This window comes from Sciurus carolinensis, chromosome 18 (genome assembly GCF_902686445.1).
Source record: "Sciurus carolinensis chromosome 18, mSciCar1.2, whole genome shotgun sequence".
In the NCBI taxonomy this organism is placed as follows: domain Eukaryota; kingdom Metazoa; phylum Chordata; class Mammalia; order Rodentia; family Sciuridae; genus Sciurus; species Sciurus carolinensis.
In genome coordinates, this window is record NC_062230.1 from 4,693,944 (window position 1) to 4,711,657 (window position 17,714).

The 17,714-nt window shown below is 49.0% G+C and overlaps 1 protein-coding gene across 12 annotated transcripts in view; it reads right to left on the reverse strand.

The window, feature by feature from the left end:
• Window positions 1-930: 930 nt before the first annotated feature.
• The window catches only part of Gtf2i (general transcription factor IIi), a 95,761-nt gene continuing 78,977 nt past the window's right edge, over window positions 931-17,714 (reverse strand). For 11 of the 12 annotated variants that reach the window (XM_047533698.1, XM_047533700.1, XM_047533701.1 and 8 more), the window contains 12 exons: window positions 11,103-11,204; window positions 10,420-10,485; window positions 9,956-10,139; window positions 9,088-9,146; window positions 8,704-8,784; window positions 8,307-8,390; window positions 7,780-7,963; window positions 6,280-6,308; window positions 4,939-4,980; window positions 3,415-3,456; window positions 2,865-2,939; window positions 931-1,981 (listed from right to left, as the gene is read on the reverse strand). In XM_047533698.1, coding sequence (XP_047389654.1) covers window positions 2,881-2,939; window positions 3,415-3,456; window positions 4,939-4,980; window positions 6,280-6,308; window positions 7,780-7,963; window positions 8,307-8,390; window positions 8,704-8,784; window positions 9,088-9,146; window positions 9,956-10,139; window positions 10,420-10,485; window positions 11,103-11,204 — 932 coding nt within the window. In that variant the 3' untranslated portion in view covers window positions 931-1,981; window positions 2,865-2,880. The remainder of the gene's footprint in view (window positions 1,982-2,864; window positions 2,940-3,414; window positions 3,457-4,938; window positions 4,981-6,279; window positions 6,309-7,779; window positions 7,964-8,306; window positions 8,391-8,703; window positions 8,785-9,087; window positions 9,147-9,955; window positions 10,140-10,419; window positions 10,486-11,102; window positions 11,205-17,714) is intronic. The other variant, XM_047533690.1, reaches the window with a different exon arrangement.

Sequence of the window (17,714 nt, forward strand, 5' to 3'; positions counted from 1 at the left end):
CCCAGACTGCCCGAGAGCGGCTTCCTCCGCCAAGCCCACCCCCCAGGCGCTGCCTCAGGCAGGACAAGACACCCACTGACAGAGACAGAAGCCTCTGGAACTGCCAAGTAAGCCTTTCTCCCTCTAGGTCGATCATCTTCAGAAGCCCGCAGAGGCAGCCATCAAGAGCGGTGGCCACCCGTGGCCCACAGGCTGCTGGGAAGCAGGCGCAAGTGGCTCCAGCTGGGAGGCTTCCTGGCCCCGCCCCGCCCGCCACCTGTCCAGGCTGGAGAACACACAGGGATGGAGGGCGCGACCCGAGTCTGGTGCTGCGCAGGGACAGACCCACTAGGAGACGCAGCACCTGCTAAGAAACCCTGGCGTGTGTGTGAGCATGCGTGCAGAGCACACGCCCTGCCATCACCGTAAGTCCTCCAGGGCAGGACCCTGGTCTCACGGGCCTGTCGGTGCTATAGGAATGGCGGGGGCTGCACACTGAAGGTGGCCCTGGACCAGCCGCTCTCCGGGGCAAAGCGGGGCTGGTGTGCGAGCTGCCTCTGCAGAGGGCTGGGTGCACAGGGTGCAGAGGCGGGCAGCTCTGTCCCACACCCCCAACTCGGGAGGCTGGGGCAGCAAGGTCTCCTGCCAGCGAGGCTACGGGGAGACCCTGCCTCAAAACCAAAGCAAAACAAAAACGAGGGGAACGGCTCGTCCACCTGAGCGCCACTTCCCCAGGGCCGCGGGTCACAGGAGAAAGGGGCGCCCCAGGGAGACGGGCGAGCAGGGGTCGCCAGGCCTCAGGAACCCAGGGACACCAGGGTCTACCCACCGGGCACTGCAGGCGCCTCCCAGCGCCCACCTGTCCCTCCTTCAGAGTCCACCTGCCACCACCCCACCCCCTGGGCTCCCAGACGCCCAGGAAGACACTTTAGAAAGAACTGAGTGAGTGTGTGAAAGGCATGGATGGACTTTATTTATTACCCTATATCTACAATTTAATTTGAGGTAAAATATAAGCAACACATAAAAATGCCTATTTTTGCTACCATGTATATAATTCTCCATTGTGAATATCGTGATAAAGCTAACGAGAACTCTATGCCGCCATGTACTCTAGCTTTTACAGCTGGTATTTTACAACTCCCACCGTCTGTGAACTCTCCGCACACGTGGACTCTCCTACGGATGGCGCGGAATAGCAAGGGTGCAGAATTCATCAACCTGGAGACCCTGCTGCCCACTGGGGCCTCAGTGTCACACGCAGAATTAGAAAACATCCAAGGCCGTGACAGCCCAGGCCACACAGGTCCCGAGGCGCAGCTCACCCCAACGCTCAGACCTGACCTCAGTGCCCGGGCTACACGATGCATTTTATTTAGACGGAAAGTACAAGTGAAGAAAGAGGCTTCTGCACACCGTCCACACCACGCGCTGGTGCGGCCTCCTGCCGACCGTCAGGGCATCCACACGGTAGTTAATCAGGGTAAAAACGTATGAACCATGATCGACAGCGTAGGAAAAGGTTTAGTCAGATACACAGACAACTAGCTGCTCACCCGGTCGTCAAGACAGCTGTGAACAGAGGATCGTTTAAGTGATTTTCCAAATAGAAAAACTAAAGAACTGACTATCACAGGAATTTCTTCGCTGCAGAAGCTGAGATGTTCCAGGAGCAGATATCTTCACTCACTGGGAAACGCACGCCACGCCGGAGGCTCTGCTGATATGCAAAACGTCTGCCGAGAGTCACCCTGTCACTTCCCTGTCGTGTTCCCAGCAGTGCTGAAATCCTCAATATACATTCCAAAGTAAGCCAGCCATTCCAAATCTACAGTCACTCTGCTCTTTAATTCAATTCACAGAACTGCTGAAAAAGTAGACATTTCTATCTAAAAGTAGAAAAAAAGGTTTGTATAGAAGGTATTTCTGTTATACAAGTATATTACACAGCTTGGGGCAGTAACAGGTCCAAAAAGCTCTTCTCAACCACTGATACTTTAAGCTAAAATGAGAAAGAACAAAGAAGAAAACAGGTTAATCTGATCACAGGAATTCAGAACAGAGAAGTGCAATTTTTGGTAACAGTTATTTGGACTGAATGCACTCATGAAATGACATGACACCCTGAGTCTGGGAACCGGCAACAGAAGACAAATTACAACAAAGTAGCTGGACCGCACAGACCCACAGCAGAGGTCTGTTCACCTGAGCCAGCCACTGCCCAGCTGGTTCCTGTAACCGTCCATGCAAGGACGGAGGTGGCTCAGGAGTCAGGAGGACAGACTCATAATTCCTGGCTCTAGGTCTGATCTACGTCTGGAACAGCAAGACTGGACTTGTAACCCAACAGATAGAGCTAGGAACACACCTGAGCCTCCATCAGACTCTGTAAAAACTGTTTTTGTTTGTTTGTTTTTTGCACCAGGATTGAACCCAGGGTACCTAACCACTGAGCCACAGCCTCAGCTCTTTATACTATTTAGAGACAGGGTCTTGCGAAGGTGCTTGGGCCTCACTAAGTGGCTGAGGCTGGCTACCAACCTGAGATCCTCCTGCCCGGGCCCCCTGAGCCCAGCTTAACACTGTTATTCCTACGGGGGAAAGTTGTGACGTCCCCTGGAAGGAATGCCAGAGGCCAGGTAAGTTCCGCTCACATTTTCACCTTGATGCAAAGTGCCTTTACCTCTTTGGGAGACAGATATTAATCCAAGGAAAATCTCTGCTTTAAGCTTCTAGCTCAAACAACCCTGCAGGCCTTACATGTGGCCTGCAGCCCTCAAGGTGGGGCCCCATCCCCTAGGGGAAGTAAGGACCCTGGTCAGTGGAAGGACATGCAGCTGGTCTGAATGAACACGAATGGCAGTGGGGATGCAGCGGCAACTTACCTGGGAGGAAGTAAGTCTACCACGTGGGGTCTGGTTCCTGCTTGATCTGAGAGCTTCCATCCGTCTCCTTAATTTCTATCAGGAAAAATAAAAGGGCTCAGATTAATCAACGCATTAGTGCCAGCCTGCCAATCACACATCCATTTATACCCAGTGTGACTTCAATTCTACCGTTTATTACTTGTGTTTTCTTTACTTTCTTGGCAGGGCTTGGGACTGAATCCAGGGCCTTCTGGGTGCTCAGCAAGCCCTCTACCACTGAGCTACACCCTCAAGGTCTTGTTACTTGTGTTTTCAAAGAAAAACATCTTATGTGTACATCCTCAGTGACAACCATTAAGCACCACCAGGTTACACAGCAATCGTCTGACTGCTGTAGAATCTACCAGAGTGTTCTATGAAAACGAAGGCAAAGCAGCCATGGGAGATCCAAACCACTCACAAACAAAAGAACAAAACAACTATACAGTTTTAAAGACACAATCCATCGTTTGTCCTAGCAAGCGCCTTTGGAATCTTGGGATTTTTCCCAGCTGGACTACCCGCTTACCTTCCGTGGCTGGTGCTTCCAGCTGGCTCGGCTCAGCTGACTCTAAGGAGAAACACAGAAGACTTCTTTATTAGTGCTCAAGGTGCTTGACCTTATTTAAGAATCTGGAAGGAGGACAAGGGAGAAACCCTCTAGGCTTTGTACACAAACCACAAGCCCAAAAAGAAACTGCAACCAGAGTCTACAGTTTTGACCTAAAATTATTCAACTATATTTTCCAATTCCTACTTCTCTGAGATGTGCTAAGAATACACAACCATACAAATGAAGTCTCTGAGAATGATTTTTGGGGGCGTGTGTGCTGGGAATGAGGCCAAGGACACACACATGCCAAGTGTGCACCTGAGCAATCCCTTGGCAGTAAAGAACAATTGTTTCTATTTTTTAAATTGTTTTGCAGTACTGTGGACTGAACTCAGGGGTGCTCTACCACTGGGCTACATCCCCAGCCCTTTCTACTTTTTATTTTGAGTTAAGTTTTCCCTAAAGTTGCTAACGCTGTCCTTGAACTTGTGGTCCTCCTGCCTCAGCCTCTGGAGTAGCTGGGATTTTAAAGAAGTACCACCACAACCAGCTCCAGGTTAGGATCTTGATGTAGGTGTAACAAGAGAGCAAGCAGCTCCTTTTCTTCGTCCATTCTTCCCTGGACGCCTTCGATAGAAGCTTTTCAATCCTTTTAACAATCTCAATCGCAGCAGCCGGTCCCCATTTTTTCTGTTTTAGTTGTCAATGGATCTTTATTTTATTTATTTATATGTGGTGCTGAGAATCAAACCCAGTGCCTCACACATGCCAGGCAAGCGCTCTGCCGCTGAGCCCCAGCTGCCTTTCCCCATTTTTAAGGAAACTAAGAAGACAACACACCCACTCCTACCCAACACGGCCTGGCCTGGCTCAATGATTGGCAGTGAGCATCAGAAACTGACGGCTTAGGACAGGCAGGTGGCACCCTCCCGTATGCCAGGGACTTGTGGACGAGGGAGGAGGACTGGGAGCTCCAGGCCAGCCCCAGAAAACTAAGAGCAGGGAAGTAAAGTGGCCTAAACAACAGCGCCAGTGCCGGGCTGTGGCCAGTGGGAGCACCTGCCAGCTTGCGGGGCCCGGGCCCACCCTCAGCGCCACACAGAGGTAAGTACAATGAAGGCCCAGCAAAACGACCATCTTCTCCCCGACTGGTTCCAGCCCACCACATCTGGGGTTCCTGACACCACGCCTGACCTAGGACTGGGGTCCAAACAGTTTGAGGCCCACAGTGTTTAGTCAGGACCCTGCAGCTCCAGTTAGTGTGATTATTGTTATTTTTTTGGTGCTGGGAACAGAAGCCAGGGCTCCTCACACGCTTGGCAGGCACTCTGCCCTGAGCTACACCTGCAGCGTGGGTCTGTGTGAATGTTCTACGCTTCTAAACATGGGTGTCAGGAAAACCAAGCCTGTGTGTGTGCACAGGGCAGAACAGAGTCCCCTAACAGCCACAGGGAGCGGGCCTATGCCGGTGGAGACGCTCTGCTCCACGGTTTCTCTCACCTTGGATCACAGGGCCTTCTGACTCATTCTGATCCACCAACTCTGAAAACAAAGCAGGCAGTTTAGACAGCAGGTGAGTAACACTGTCACATCTGACTGGTGCGCGGTCCCAAGTTGGCCGCAATAGCCTATTACCTTCCTTATGGTGAGAAAGGAACAGTGATGAAGGGTTCTGTGTATTCCACCAAAACCACAAATTTCACGATAATTACCATAAAACTCTAGTGCATACGACTGCACCAGGAGGAGAGCAAAACCAAGCATTGCAACCGAGGCAGGGACGGGCAGCTTAAGACATGCTGGTCTGTGGCTCCTAAGAGTCACACCGTGGACAGGTGAATTGGGATCCAGAAAAAGAATCACAGGGGAAGTCACCGTGGGTTCCCTTAAATGGCAAGGGTCCTTAGTGTGATCAGAGCTGAACGCTGAGGATGCCTCTTCTAGTTGCTGACCCTTCCACACCGAAGGCACGGAAGGGAGCCTCGGCAGGAGGTGGGGTGAGGGGTCCACTATGAGCAAGGAAGACAGCGAGGAGCCGGACCCAAACCCAGAAGGCACCGAGGGATGGGGGCCGAGAGAGGCCACTCTGCAACGCAGGTGCAACAGTCCCAGCTCCTCGGGGCCGGGAGCTGGGGATGCAGAACAGGCCCTGGGCGCTCACTTCCCCAGGAGTGAGCTACAGGGCTCCTCGCCAGTGCAGGGGACCCTAGGTGAGGACAGCAACTCTGGTGAGAAGACGAAATTGTGGAGTGCGTGCGGACAGGACGGTGTCACTTCTATAAGACCCGGTAACAAGGTTAAAGGACAAACACACCCGAGAACCGAGGCTCGCTCAAAACACTACTCATGACACGGGTCTCGGCTCTGGAGCCATTCACGCCGCTCACAGTGCCACCCCACGTGGGCGGTGACACCTCACGGAAGGACCCACGCTGTGGGCCACATAGTGACGCAGAGCCCGTGTGCGGCGCCACGCTGGGCCTGCACTGCTCTAGCTGGGTGCTGCCGACTGTGTCCGCAGCCTGGTCAGTGAGCACCTCAGGCTTCACAAGCCAGAGTCTCTGCTCACAGCCTGGATTCTGCCACAAACAAAGGTGGCGTGCCAACAGAAGTGTTCATGAAGCAGGCTTTCTGACCCACTTCAGATGTCACGTATAACGGATGAGGCGCAGGAATCTGAGACCCTCCAAAAGGGGTTCCACCAGTATCCCTTATGGCTGAGGCTGAGGGCTGGATGGAGGCCACAGCCCCACTTCTCCGTGGTGGTCGAGTGGCACGGGGCCCACCCGCCACCGTGACTCACAGATCCCGGAACACCCAGCAAAACCACGGAATACTCACGGTTGTTAATCACAAGTCCTGGAAATGGTCTAAAAGAGAGAAGCAAATCATAACAGTTTATTTTTACAGTACAAGAATATCTGTATACTCAACTAATATTTAACCCACGCCACTTATTAACCACTACTTTATAATCTTTTAGGAGAGATGTGTGTGACCAGGCGTGGTGGGGCATGCCTGTCATCCCAGGAACTCAGGAGGCTGAGGCAGGAGGATGGCAACTTCAAGGCCAGCCTTAGCAACTTAGTGAGACGGTCTCAAAATAAAAAATAAAAAGCACTGGAGATGAAACTCACTGGCAAAGCACCTCTGGGTTCAACGCCCAGTTTGAAGAAAGAAAAAAAAAAAAAAAGAATAAAGGGGTGTGTGCGTGCGTGTGTGCACTGCACAGACATGTAGGCACACGCACACACAAACACACACAACCACTGTTACAAACGCCGCACCAAAGGTGGAGACAAAACAAAATGTGAGCCACAGACAGGAACAGAGTGAGTCTAGTTAAATGGTCCACTGGGAAAGGCCTCTGCCTGATCTCCAGGAACGACCACGCTTCAGGGGGACAACATGCTGTGGTGTCCGGGAGGGTGGACAAGAGGCCCGCACGTGGCACACCAGCGATCTCCGACGCAGCCCTAAACCATCTGTCTCCAGACATGGGCCTTGGCAGGAAGCCACTGGGCAGAGGGGTGACTAGCCTGGCTGAAGCGGTGGCCTGCTGTGACCAGCTCGCACTCCGACAACGTGCTGCTCACGCTGCTGTCGTGCGGTGGCACCTCTGTGGCCCAGGAGCTGGCACTCCCCACCCGTCTTACAGGTGAGGAAATGGAGTGACATGACTTGGCGTGGAGACACCAAGACGGTGAGCCCCGCAGGCTTCCTAGGCCCCACTGTCTTCAATGCCCACTATCAAATTTTCCACTGTCGTAGGAAGCGGTCACAGAGGACACGCAACAGTCAGAGGTAACTGTGTTCAAGAAGACACTAGAGTCGGTGCCAGGCTGGACTCAGCCCACAGGCCAGGACCTGCCAACACCTTGCCTTAAAAACTGGAAAATGACAGTGGGCGTGGTAGCCACACCTGTAATCCCAGTGGCTCCGGAAGCTGAGGCAGGAGGATTGAGTGTTCAAAACCAGCCTCGGTAACTTAGCGAGACTAAGCAACTCAGTGAGACCCTGTCTCTAAATAAAATATAAAATAGGGCTGGGGATGTGGCTCAGTGGTTGAGGGCCCTCAAGTTCAATCCCCAGTACCAAAAAAACAAAAACAAAAACAAAAACAAAGCCACTGGAGAATGAAGTCGGCTCAGACTCAGCACGTGTCTCCTGGGTCCCAGGCTCTGGTTTGATCCCAGCACCAAAGAAAACACCCCCCTGAGGTAAGAAGGGCCAAGGCCAGGTCGCTCTGCCATTCCGCACTCACAACCACACTGGGGGGACCCAGTGACACTGGGTGACCTCGGGTGAGCTCCTCTGACTGAGCAGGAGGCTCCCACTCACCTAATGACGGTGAACTTGATAAACTCAGCAGAATCTAGGATCCTTCTCATGGAGCTGATCTCCAGGTAGCTGGGGGCTTTGAAGGACACTCCGGGGGGCATGCCATCGACCACCACGCACCCAGGGTTGATGGTGATTTTCCTGTAGGGCACCTTCACGGGGAAGCCCATGCCGATGGCCTCACCTGTAATGAGGCAGCACAGAAGCAGAGGGACCTGGTACCTACGGCCGACTTTGAAAACACGAGGCCAGTAAGATGGCTTCGTCTGTTAACTAGGTTCTCTGTACAGATCAACAAACACGAGCCATGGTTCTATTAACTTTGACACTGACCACTAATAGGATAACACACTTAAAATCACTAAAAATTTTGCTTCCCTTTCTACCAGGAGATCACAACTACACGACAATCACCTCCCAAAAAGATGGCATTAGAATAAAACCTCCAGGCCGGGAGGCCGGAGTGTGCAAGGCCTGGCCTGGATCCCAGCGCCTGCTGCAGACTGCACTTCACCAGCAGAACGTACCGAACTTCCGGCTGAAGAGGTCGTTCACTTGCTCTCTTAGCTGTCTTGCCTTTTCAACTTTTGACAGTCTTTCATTATCATCATCTAAAAAGAGTTCAGAGAAAACCCAAAACTTAAAACTGCACTTTTAGATTCAAGTAGATTATGAGGAGCTCTGTGTATGTCTTTTGAGCATTTTGGTCATGTGAACAAGTCACACTCCAAATTGGAAGTGCCTCGCCCCTTCCCACCATGATAGGTGTCGTGAGGGCAGACAGACGTGGGGATGAACAGGCTGGGGCTGGAGCCTAGAGCCACACCACAGAGCACATGGGGTGAGTAGGACATCCGACATCCCTGTGTGACAGAATGAGCCCTAGTACCGGGGCTCGGGGACCCAGAGGACAGAGAAAGGTACCTGGAATTGTCACTTGAATGATGTTAAGATCTTCCACACCTGACGCGGTCGTGTTAACACTGGGTGATGAATTTATTTTTCCTTCAGACAGAAATTTAAGATCGGACATCAGGGAGAACGTACAAGGTCAAAATCTCCCCTAGCAACCCACGATGAGGAGCCCCACGCAGGCCCTTGGGGGTTCCTGCACGGGCCGCAGGCCTCAGGGGGCTTCCTCTCCTGCCACGCTCTATGTTCCACTAGGGTCTGAAGCTTCGGGAAGACCGTTCTCACTGTGGCTTTCTCACGGCGAGTGTGCAAGTTTGCACACTCAGCTCTCAATCACTAGAGAACTGAAGAGGAGTGTCAAGCCCCTGCAGGGAGCGCGCTGCCCGGGACACTCACTGGGGGGGCTCTTGGAGGAGGAGGTGCTCTCCTTGATCGCCGTCTCAAACATTTCTGGCCTACAAATGAGAGAGAACACGTGCTAAGCAGGTGGAACTCATCCCCCAAGATTCAGAAAGAAGGATCTGCAGCCCTGACCTGCAGGCACACACTCAGCTCTTCACAGCAGGGCAGAAACAGCCTGGATCCACAAACACGTCCAAAAAAAGCCTAATCCACTGTGATTCTGGCCCCCGCCCTGGCCCTCTGCTTGACCCCATTAGTGCGCTGGCTTGACTGTAAGCTCTTCCATGGTTGGGGGTCGTCCCGGGAAGAATCAGCGCCAAACTTGAGAATGAAAACAGGAAAAGCCTGTGTGCAGCTGGAGACACTGAGTCCCAGACCCTCCTCCTGGCCTTCCTGCCACCCTCTAGGATGGGGCCTCAGGTGCAAAGGGTGGTCACTGTGTGGCAACATGCTCTGATCGAGGCAGCAACACCAAGGGGCTGAAGCACAGCTCGGATCCAGCAGAACCTGCCTTTAATTACCTTCCAGTAACTTGTGTGAATACACACCAATGATTCCAATGATTCCCATCTACTGATGTTCAGGCAAATATAGGAGAGGTCAAAAATATTCTTTAAGTTGGGGAAATAAAAGGCCTTTGGAAAAGTGAACCACTGTTAGGTCGGCAGCACCAGCCCCGGGACCCTGAGCGTGCTCGCAGAAGCCCCTCTCCCAACACGCCGGGCCCTCGGCTGCCTCTCTGGCCCACTAAGGAAACAGGCTGTGTGCGCAGAAGGCTGGCTGGGGCCCTTCTGACCCCGGTATCAGAGCCCTGCCACAGTGTGAAGCCGCATGTCTGCTCCGCTTCACCTCATTTCCTTACTTCTTAATGATGAACTTGATCTTGGCCTTGTTTCGAAGTATCTTCTCCAGCCTTGGAATGCCAAAAGTAGACGGTCTCCGGAAGGGCACGCCCTCAGGTAAGCCTTCCACGTAGAAGTCTTCCGGGAAGGATTCGAATAACGCAAAGGGCACCTTCACCGCCTGCTTGAGGCCAAGAGCTTCCCCTGTGAGAAGGCACAAGACAGTCCTCACCTCTCCCTCTGAAAGCTGCTACAAGTTGCAGCTCTAAAAATACACCGTGACGCTTCCCAGCTCCCAAGACCACACTGACTTAGGGACACCACCTAGGGTGAGAACACACCCTCTGGGGGCTTGCCAGGTGTGAGACCCAGACCTGAGGCCCAGAGAGTCCGGTGGGGAGAGTGGGGAGGACACTGCTCTGCTCCCCCTCTGCATTTCTGACAGGCTACCTCAGACCTCAGTAAGGCTTCAGGGTCAACCCACCGCATTTTTCGTTGAAAAGATTTTCCACTTTCTGCTTCAGGTCCGTGATCTTGGCATTCCAGGCCTCTGCAGGTAAACACAAGGTTAGCCTGCTGGGGGCTCCGCCGCAGACCCTCAAGACGGCCTCTCGCTCTCACGAGCAGCTTCAGAGAGCACAGAGGAAGAGCCGAAGGCTCGACGCGGTCAGGGCTGGGCGGGCGCCGACCCTGGCAGGCTCGGAACTGTTTGCAACTCTGGCACCCTGGCTGAAATGGACACCCCGGGGGTGGCCACCTGCACAGGCCAGGGGTCAACACTCAAGTCCGTCATGGTGACTAATGGAGAAAGGGGATGCCGTTGCCGTTTTGCAAACGCACGTGAGAAGCAGGTCCAGCAGCCCATCGAGGCCCACGCCCTCCCGCAGCTCCGCTTGAAGCGGCTGAGGACGAGTCCAGCTGGGAAGGCTGGGCCCACGCCTTCATGAGGGCCTCGCCTGCTGCCCGACACACCTCCGTCAAGCACAGACTGGACACGTGGGACCAGCACTGGGACCAGAGTACCACCCTGCAGGCTGGTGGGACGGTCTGCGGCCTTCTCCACGGCCTGCCCCACCTCACAAAGCAAGAAGCGAGGCATCGAGACCAGGAAGGCACCAACGCCTTCTACTTAACATGGTGGAGGGAAAAAAAACAGGACGCACTTACCAAACGAGAACTCTCTCCCACGCGGCTTAAAGGGAACGTTGGAGCCATTAGTCTGGGTGGGAGTGCGAACAGCGGAGGTCTGAGGATTGTTGTTGTTAGAGCCTGAAGAAAAGTCAAGGAAAACCATAACTGGCACCTAATTAATTTTACTTAATTAATTCTACTCGTTCAAGTCCAGCCTGTGCCAGAAAACAGCTGAGTCGGGAGAACAATGGCCGTCCTGCTGGTCCACAGACCCACGTCTCTGCTCCCTCTCAAGTTGATGCACCTGACGTTTCCCTGTGCCCAGGTGGAGCCAGCCACTCAGGAGGCGGAGGCAGGGCCACCGAAGCCCTGGAGGTCAAGGCCAGCATGGACAGCATGGGAAGGCAGTCGCCGCCAGGCTGTGGTGGTATACCACGGGGACGCCAGCCACCAACGGGAGGCACAGGCGCCTGACCTCGATGCCGACTGTTTAAAGCAACAACGTGCACTCAGAGGGAGGCGCACTGGAGGACGGGGGAGCCAGGACCCCGTGCACTGGTGTGGAAGTACGAAGGGTGCAGCCGAAGAGGAAGATGGCGACCAAGGTCCTGCAAAGACGCAGAATTACCCAACGACACCAGTCCACCTGACCAAAAGAACTGAAAGCAGGAGCCGGAACAGGCCTTGTGCACCTCAGTTCATGGCAGCATTATTTTTTTAAATTTAGAAACTGTTTCTGGAACTTTCCAGTTAACATTTTTGGACTGTGGTTAACCACGGGTAACTGAAACTGAGGAAGGAAAAACCGCAGACAAGGAGGAACCCTGTGTAAGATGCGGTGGGACTGTTACCAGTGTCCACGGGGCCAGAGCGACCATCTCACTGCACAGGTTATTCCCGCAGCTCTATGGAGCCAACAGAACCCTCAAGTCCCTTTCCTCATCTATGAAACCAAAGTGCTGGGCCACAAGGCCCTTGGGGACTCTTCCAGTCACATATCACAGGGTCACAGAGCCAGGGTAGCTGGTTCCAGAGGACAGGGCCAGCAGAGCAGCACAGTGGTGCCACACATGGGGTGGGCCTCGCCACCTGTGGGAAGCCATCCTCCTTTAGCAGAACCAGACGAGCTTGAGCCGTGGGACCAGAGGCCTGGCTCCTAGGAACTGCGGGGAAGTAGGTGGCGCTGCGTGGGAGTGGTTCCCTGTCTCCTTCTGGAATTTTCCCTCTAAGGGGATGGCTCCCCAGCTCCACCCTATCCTGTCCATCACAGGAGAAGCTCCTCCCAGTCCTTGCCCCCTTTACCTGAATATTATAAATAAAGGAGAGTTGGGCCACTTGGTTATTGTAGAGGCCAGAGCTGGTATGGCCGGACCGTCACGCCCCCTCTCATAAAGAGTGTTGGCTCTCATGTGTTTACTGAGTAGGTAAGTTTTCTGGGTAAGAGACAGAAAAACCGCCAACATCCTCCTCGGGCAGCCAGCCTTTCCTCCTCCACGCGGGACGTGGCAGAGGGCCCAACAGCCACCACCTGCCATTTCTCTTTTGCTAGGGTCACTACCTCTTAATTCCATAGTCTTACTTGTTCTGAAAAATACTCAAGTTATTTTGTCATTTGCTATTCTTTCTTAATTCTCCATTTTTTTTAAAATTTTTATTGTAAACAAATGGGATACATGTTGTGTCTGTTTGTACATGGAGTAACAGCATACCACTTGCGTAATCATACATTTACATAGGGTAATGGTGTTTGATTCATTCTGTTATTTTTTCCTCCCCCCCCAACTCTCTTTTCCCTCTATACAGTCCCTCCTTCCTCCATTCTTGTCCCCCTCTCACCCCCATTATGTGTCATCATCCGCTTAATGAAATCATTCGTCCTTTGGTTTTTTGAGATTGGCTTATATCACTTAGCAAGATATTCTCCAATTTCATCCATTTGCCTGCAAATGCCATAATTTTATTATTCTTTATAGCTGAGTAATATTCCATTGTATATATATACCACAGTTTCTTTATCCATTCATCCATTGAAGGGCATCTGGGTTGGTTCCACAGTCTGGCAATTGTGAATTGAACAGCTATGAACATTGATGTGGCTGTATCTCTGTAGTATGCTGATTTTAAGTCCTTTGGGTATAGGCCAAGGAGTGGAATAGCTGGGTCAAACGGTGGGTCCATTCCAAGTTTTCTAAGGAATCTCCACACTGCTTTCCAGAGTGGCTGCACTAATTTGCAGCCCCACTAACAATGTATGAGTGTACCTTTTCCCCCACATCCTATCCAACACCTATTGTTGCTTGTATTCTTGATAATCGCCATTCTAATTGGGGTGAGATGCAATCTTAGGGTAGTTTTGATTTGCATTTCTCTTATTACTAAAGATGGTGAACATTTTTTCATATGTTTATTGATTGCTTGTAGATCACCTGTGAAGTGTCTGTTCATATCCTTAGCCCATTTGTTGATTGGGTGATTTGTATTCTTCGTGTAGAGTTTTTTGAGTTATTAGTGCTCTATCTGAAGTATGAGTGGCAAAGATATTCTCCCACTCTGTAGGCTCTCTCTTCGCATTGCTGATAGTTTCCTTTACTGAGAGAAAGCTATTTAGTTTGAATCTATCCCAGTTGTTGATTCTTGCTTTTATTTCTTGTGCTATGGGAGTCCTGTTGAGGAAGTCTGACCCAAAGCCAACATGTTGAAGATTTGGACCTACTTCTTCTTCTATAAGATGCAGGGTCTCTGGTCTGATTTCAAGGTCCTTGATCCATTGTGAGTTGAGTTTTGTGCAGGGTGAGAGATGGGTTTAGTTTCATTCTGTTGCATATGGATTTCCAGTTTTCCCAGCACCATGTGTTGAAGAGGCTATCTTTTCTCCATTGCATATTTTTGGCACCTTTGTCTAGTATGAGAAATTTGTATTTATTTGGGTTTGTGTCCGTGTCCTCTATTCTGTACCATTGATCTACCTGTCTATTTTGGTGCCAATACCATGCCGTTTTTGTTACTATTGCTTTGTAGTATAGTTGAAGTTCTGGTATTGCTATACCCCCTGTTTCATTCTTCCTGCTAAGGATTGCTTTAGCTATTCTGGGTTTCTTATTCTTCCAGATGAATTTCATGATTGCTTGCTCTATTTCTGTAAGGTACGTCATTGGGATTTTCATTGGAATTGCATTGAATCTGTATAGCACTTTTGGTAGTATGGCCATTTTGACAATATTAATTCTGCCTATCCAAGAACATGGGAGATTTTTCCATCTTCTAAGGTCTTCCTCAATTTCTTTCTTCAATGTTTTATAGTTTTCATTGTAGAGATCTTTTACCTCTTTGGTTAGATTGATTTCCAAGTATTTTTTTTTTTTTTTTCAGGCTATTGCAAATGGAGCTGTTTTCCTCCTTTCCCTTTCAGATGTTTCATCGTTTGCATATAAAAACGCTTTAGATTTATGCGTGTTGATTTTATAGCCTGCTATTTTGCTGAATTCATTGATGAGGTCTAGAAGTTTTCTGGAGGAGGTTTTTGGATCCTCTAAATATAGAATCATATCATCCGCAAATAGTGACAGCTTAAGTTCCTCTTTTCCTATTTGTATCCCTTTAATTTCTTTGGTCTGCCTAATTGCTTTGGCTAGAGTTTCAAGGACAATGTTGAATAGAAGTGGTGAAAGAGGACATCCCTGTCTTGTTCCCATTTTTAAAGGGAATGGTTTCAGTTTTTCTCCATTAAGAATGATGTTGGCCATGGGCTTAGCATAAATAGCCTTTAAAATGTTCAAGTATGTTCCTACTGTCCCTATTTTTTCTAGTGTTTTGAGCATGAAGGGGTGTTGTATTTTGTCGAACGCTTTTTCTCCATCAACTGAAATAACCATATGATTCTTATCCTTAAGTCTATCTATTGACATGATGGATTACATTTATTGATTTACAGATGTTAAACTGTCCTTGCATTCCAGGGATGAACCCCACTTGATCGTGGTGCACGATTTTCTTAATATGTTTTTGGATACGGTTTGCCAATATTTTGTTAAGGATCTTTGCATATATATTCATCAAGGATATAGGTCTAAAATTTGCTTTCCTTGATGTATCTTTGCCTGGTTTGGGTATGAGGGTGATATTAGCTTCATAGATGAGTTCGGTAGGGTACCCTCCTTTTCTATTTCCTGGAATACTTTGAGAAGTATTGGAATGAGTTCTTCTTTGAAGGTCTTGTAGAACTCGGCTGAGAATCCATCTGGTCCTGGGCTTTTCTTGGATGGTAGATTTTTAATGGCTTCTTCTATTTCATTGCTTGATATTGATCTGTTTAAATGGTGTATGTCCTCCTGCTTCAGTTTGGGAGGAGCATATGTCTCTAGAAATTTGTCAATGTCTTTGGTAGTTTCTATTTTGTTGGAATACAGATTTTCAAAGTAGCTTCTCATTATGTTCTGTATCTCAGTGGTGTCTGTCATGATATTTCCTTTTTCATCACGAATTTTAGTAATTTGAGTTTTCTCTCTCCTTCTCTTTGTTTAGTGTGGTTAAGGGTTTGTCTATTTTGTTTACTTTCTCAAAGAACCAACTTTTTGTTTTGTCAATTTTTTGAATTGTTTCTTTTGTTTCAATTTCATTGATTTCAGCTCTGATTTTAATTATTTCCTGTCTTCTACTACTTTTGCTGTTATTCTGTTCTTTTTCTAGGGTTTTGAGCTGTAATGTTAGGTAATGTAGTTGTTGACTTTTCATTCTTTTCTGGAATGCGCTCCATGCAATGAATTTTCCTCTTAGTACCGCTTTCATAGTGTCCCAGAGATTTTGATATGTTGTATCGTTCTCATTGACCTTCTAAGAATTTTTTATCTCCTCCCTGATATTTTTTGTTATCCATGTTTCAATCAATAGCATACTATTTAGTCTCCAGGTATTGGAGTAATTTGTTTTTTATTTATTTTGTCATTGATTTCTATTCTCAGTCCATTATGATCTGATAGAACACGAGGCAGTATCTCTATTTTTTTTTTGCATTTCCTAAGGGCTGCTTTGTAATGTGCCTTGGTGTGGATCTGTTGTGATTTTGTGCATTTGGTGTTCTGTAAGCCTCTTGTATTTGATTTTCCATTTCATTCTTCAGGTTTGAGAAATTTTCTGATATTATTTTATTGAATAGGTTGTTCATTCCTTTGGTCTGTATCTCTGTGCTTTCCTCAATCCCAGTAATTCTTAAATTTGATCTTTTCATGATGTCCCATAGTTCTTGGAGATTCTATTCATGATTTCTTACCATCTTCTCTGTTTGGGCAACTTTATTTTCAAGATTAAATATTTTGTCTTCATTGTCTGAGGTTCTGTCTTTCAAGTGGTCTAGTCTTCTGGTGATGCTTTCCATTGAGTTTTTTACTTGGTTTATTGTTTCCTTCATTTCAAGGATTTCCGTTGGGTTTTTTTTGAGAATCTCTATCTCTTTGTTGAAATGATCTTTTGCTTCCTGCAGGTGCTCTTTCAGCTTATTGGTATTATCATTCATTGCCTGCATTTGTTCTTTAATCTCATCCTTTGCTTCGCAAATCATGTATAATCTGAAGTCCTTTTCTGACATTTCTTCTAACATACTGTCATTAGATTCTATTAATATAGAATCTAGGTTTGTTTGGATCATTTTATTCCCTTGTTTTTTCATGTTGTTCATGTATCTTCCCCTCTAGCAATGCAGATCTGAGGTATTGCAGATTTCCCCCTACAGGCTTATAGTGGCCCTATAGGTTTCCAAAACCCTTTCTGTAAGGGGAGATCAATATTCAGACAATTCGGCCCAATTCAGACACAATGCAATCCTAGACCAAATAGTCCCTATGAGGACAATAACAAAATTGTCATAATAAACAGAATGAGTTCAAATATTATCTTCGGTAAAACAAACAGATTTGCAATAAGGTCTGCAGTTTCTAATGGAGAACAAAGAGGATGCAGAGGGATGTAGAATGTGGCTGCTAATGGGATAAGAAAAGAATATACAGAAGTTCTAGATAATAGAAAGGGTGAGAGTATAATCAAAAGAAATTGGATATTGGCATGCAAAAAAGGGAGAAAGAGACTCTGAGGGAACAAGTAAACAAAAGGAAAAGAGAGCAAGAAAGGTAAAGAAATAAAAACTTAAATTTTTTTCAATAAGGAGGAAAAAGAAAATCTACAGTATAACAGTCATCTAGTAATGAAACCTCCCAGTGTTCAGTAGCCTGATGCATGAGAGGTACCTGACAATGAGCTTCAAGCCTCCAGCGGGCGTCTCAGGATGGGATTTGCCCCACCCAAAGATTGGAGCTATGGCTTCCAGGATTATCAAAGATGGCCACTCTGGCTTCGAAATGTGTTGGCAAATGGGGAGCTGCAGCTCAGGGTGTGGACATGGTCAGCTGCAGGTCCTGGAGGCAGGATGCGGTTGGTCAGACAGGGGTCCTGGAGGTCGGGTGTGTTTGGTGTGGTTGTGGGATCCTGGAGGCTGGGTGTAATCAGTCAGTCTGGGGTCCCGGTGACAGGGCGCAGTCAGTTGGTCTGGGGTTCCTGGCGGCAGGGAGCAGTCAGTTTATGTGAGGGCCCCAAAGGCAGGGAGTGATGGGTCGGGCTGAGGGATCCTAGAGACAGGGCCCAGTCAGTCTGGCCAGGGGT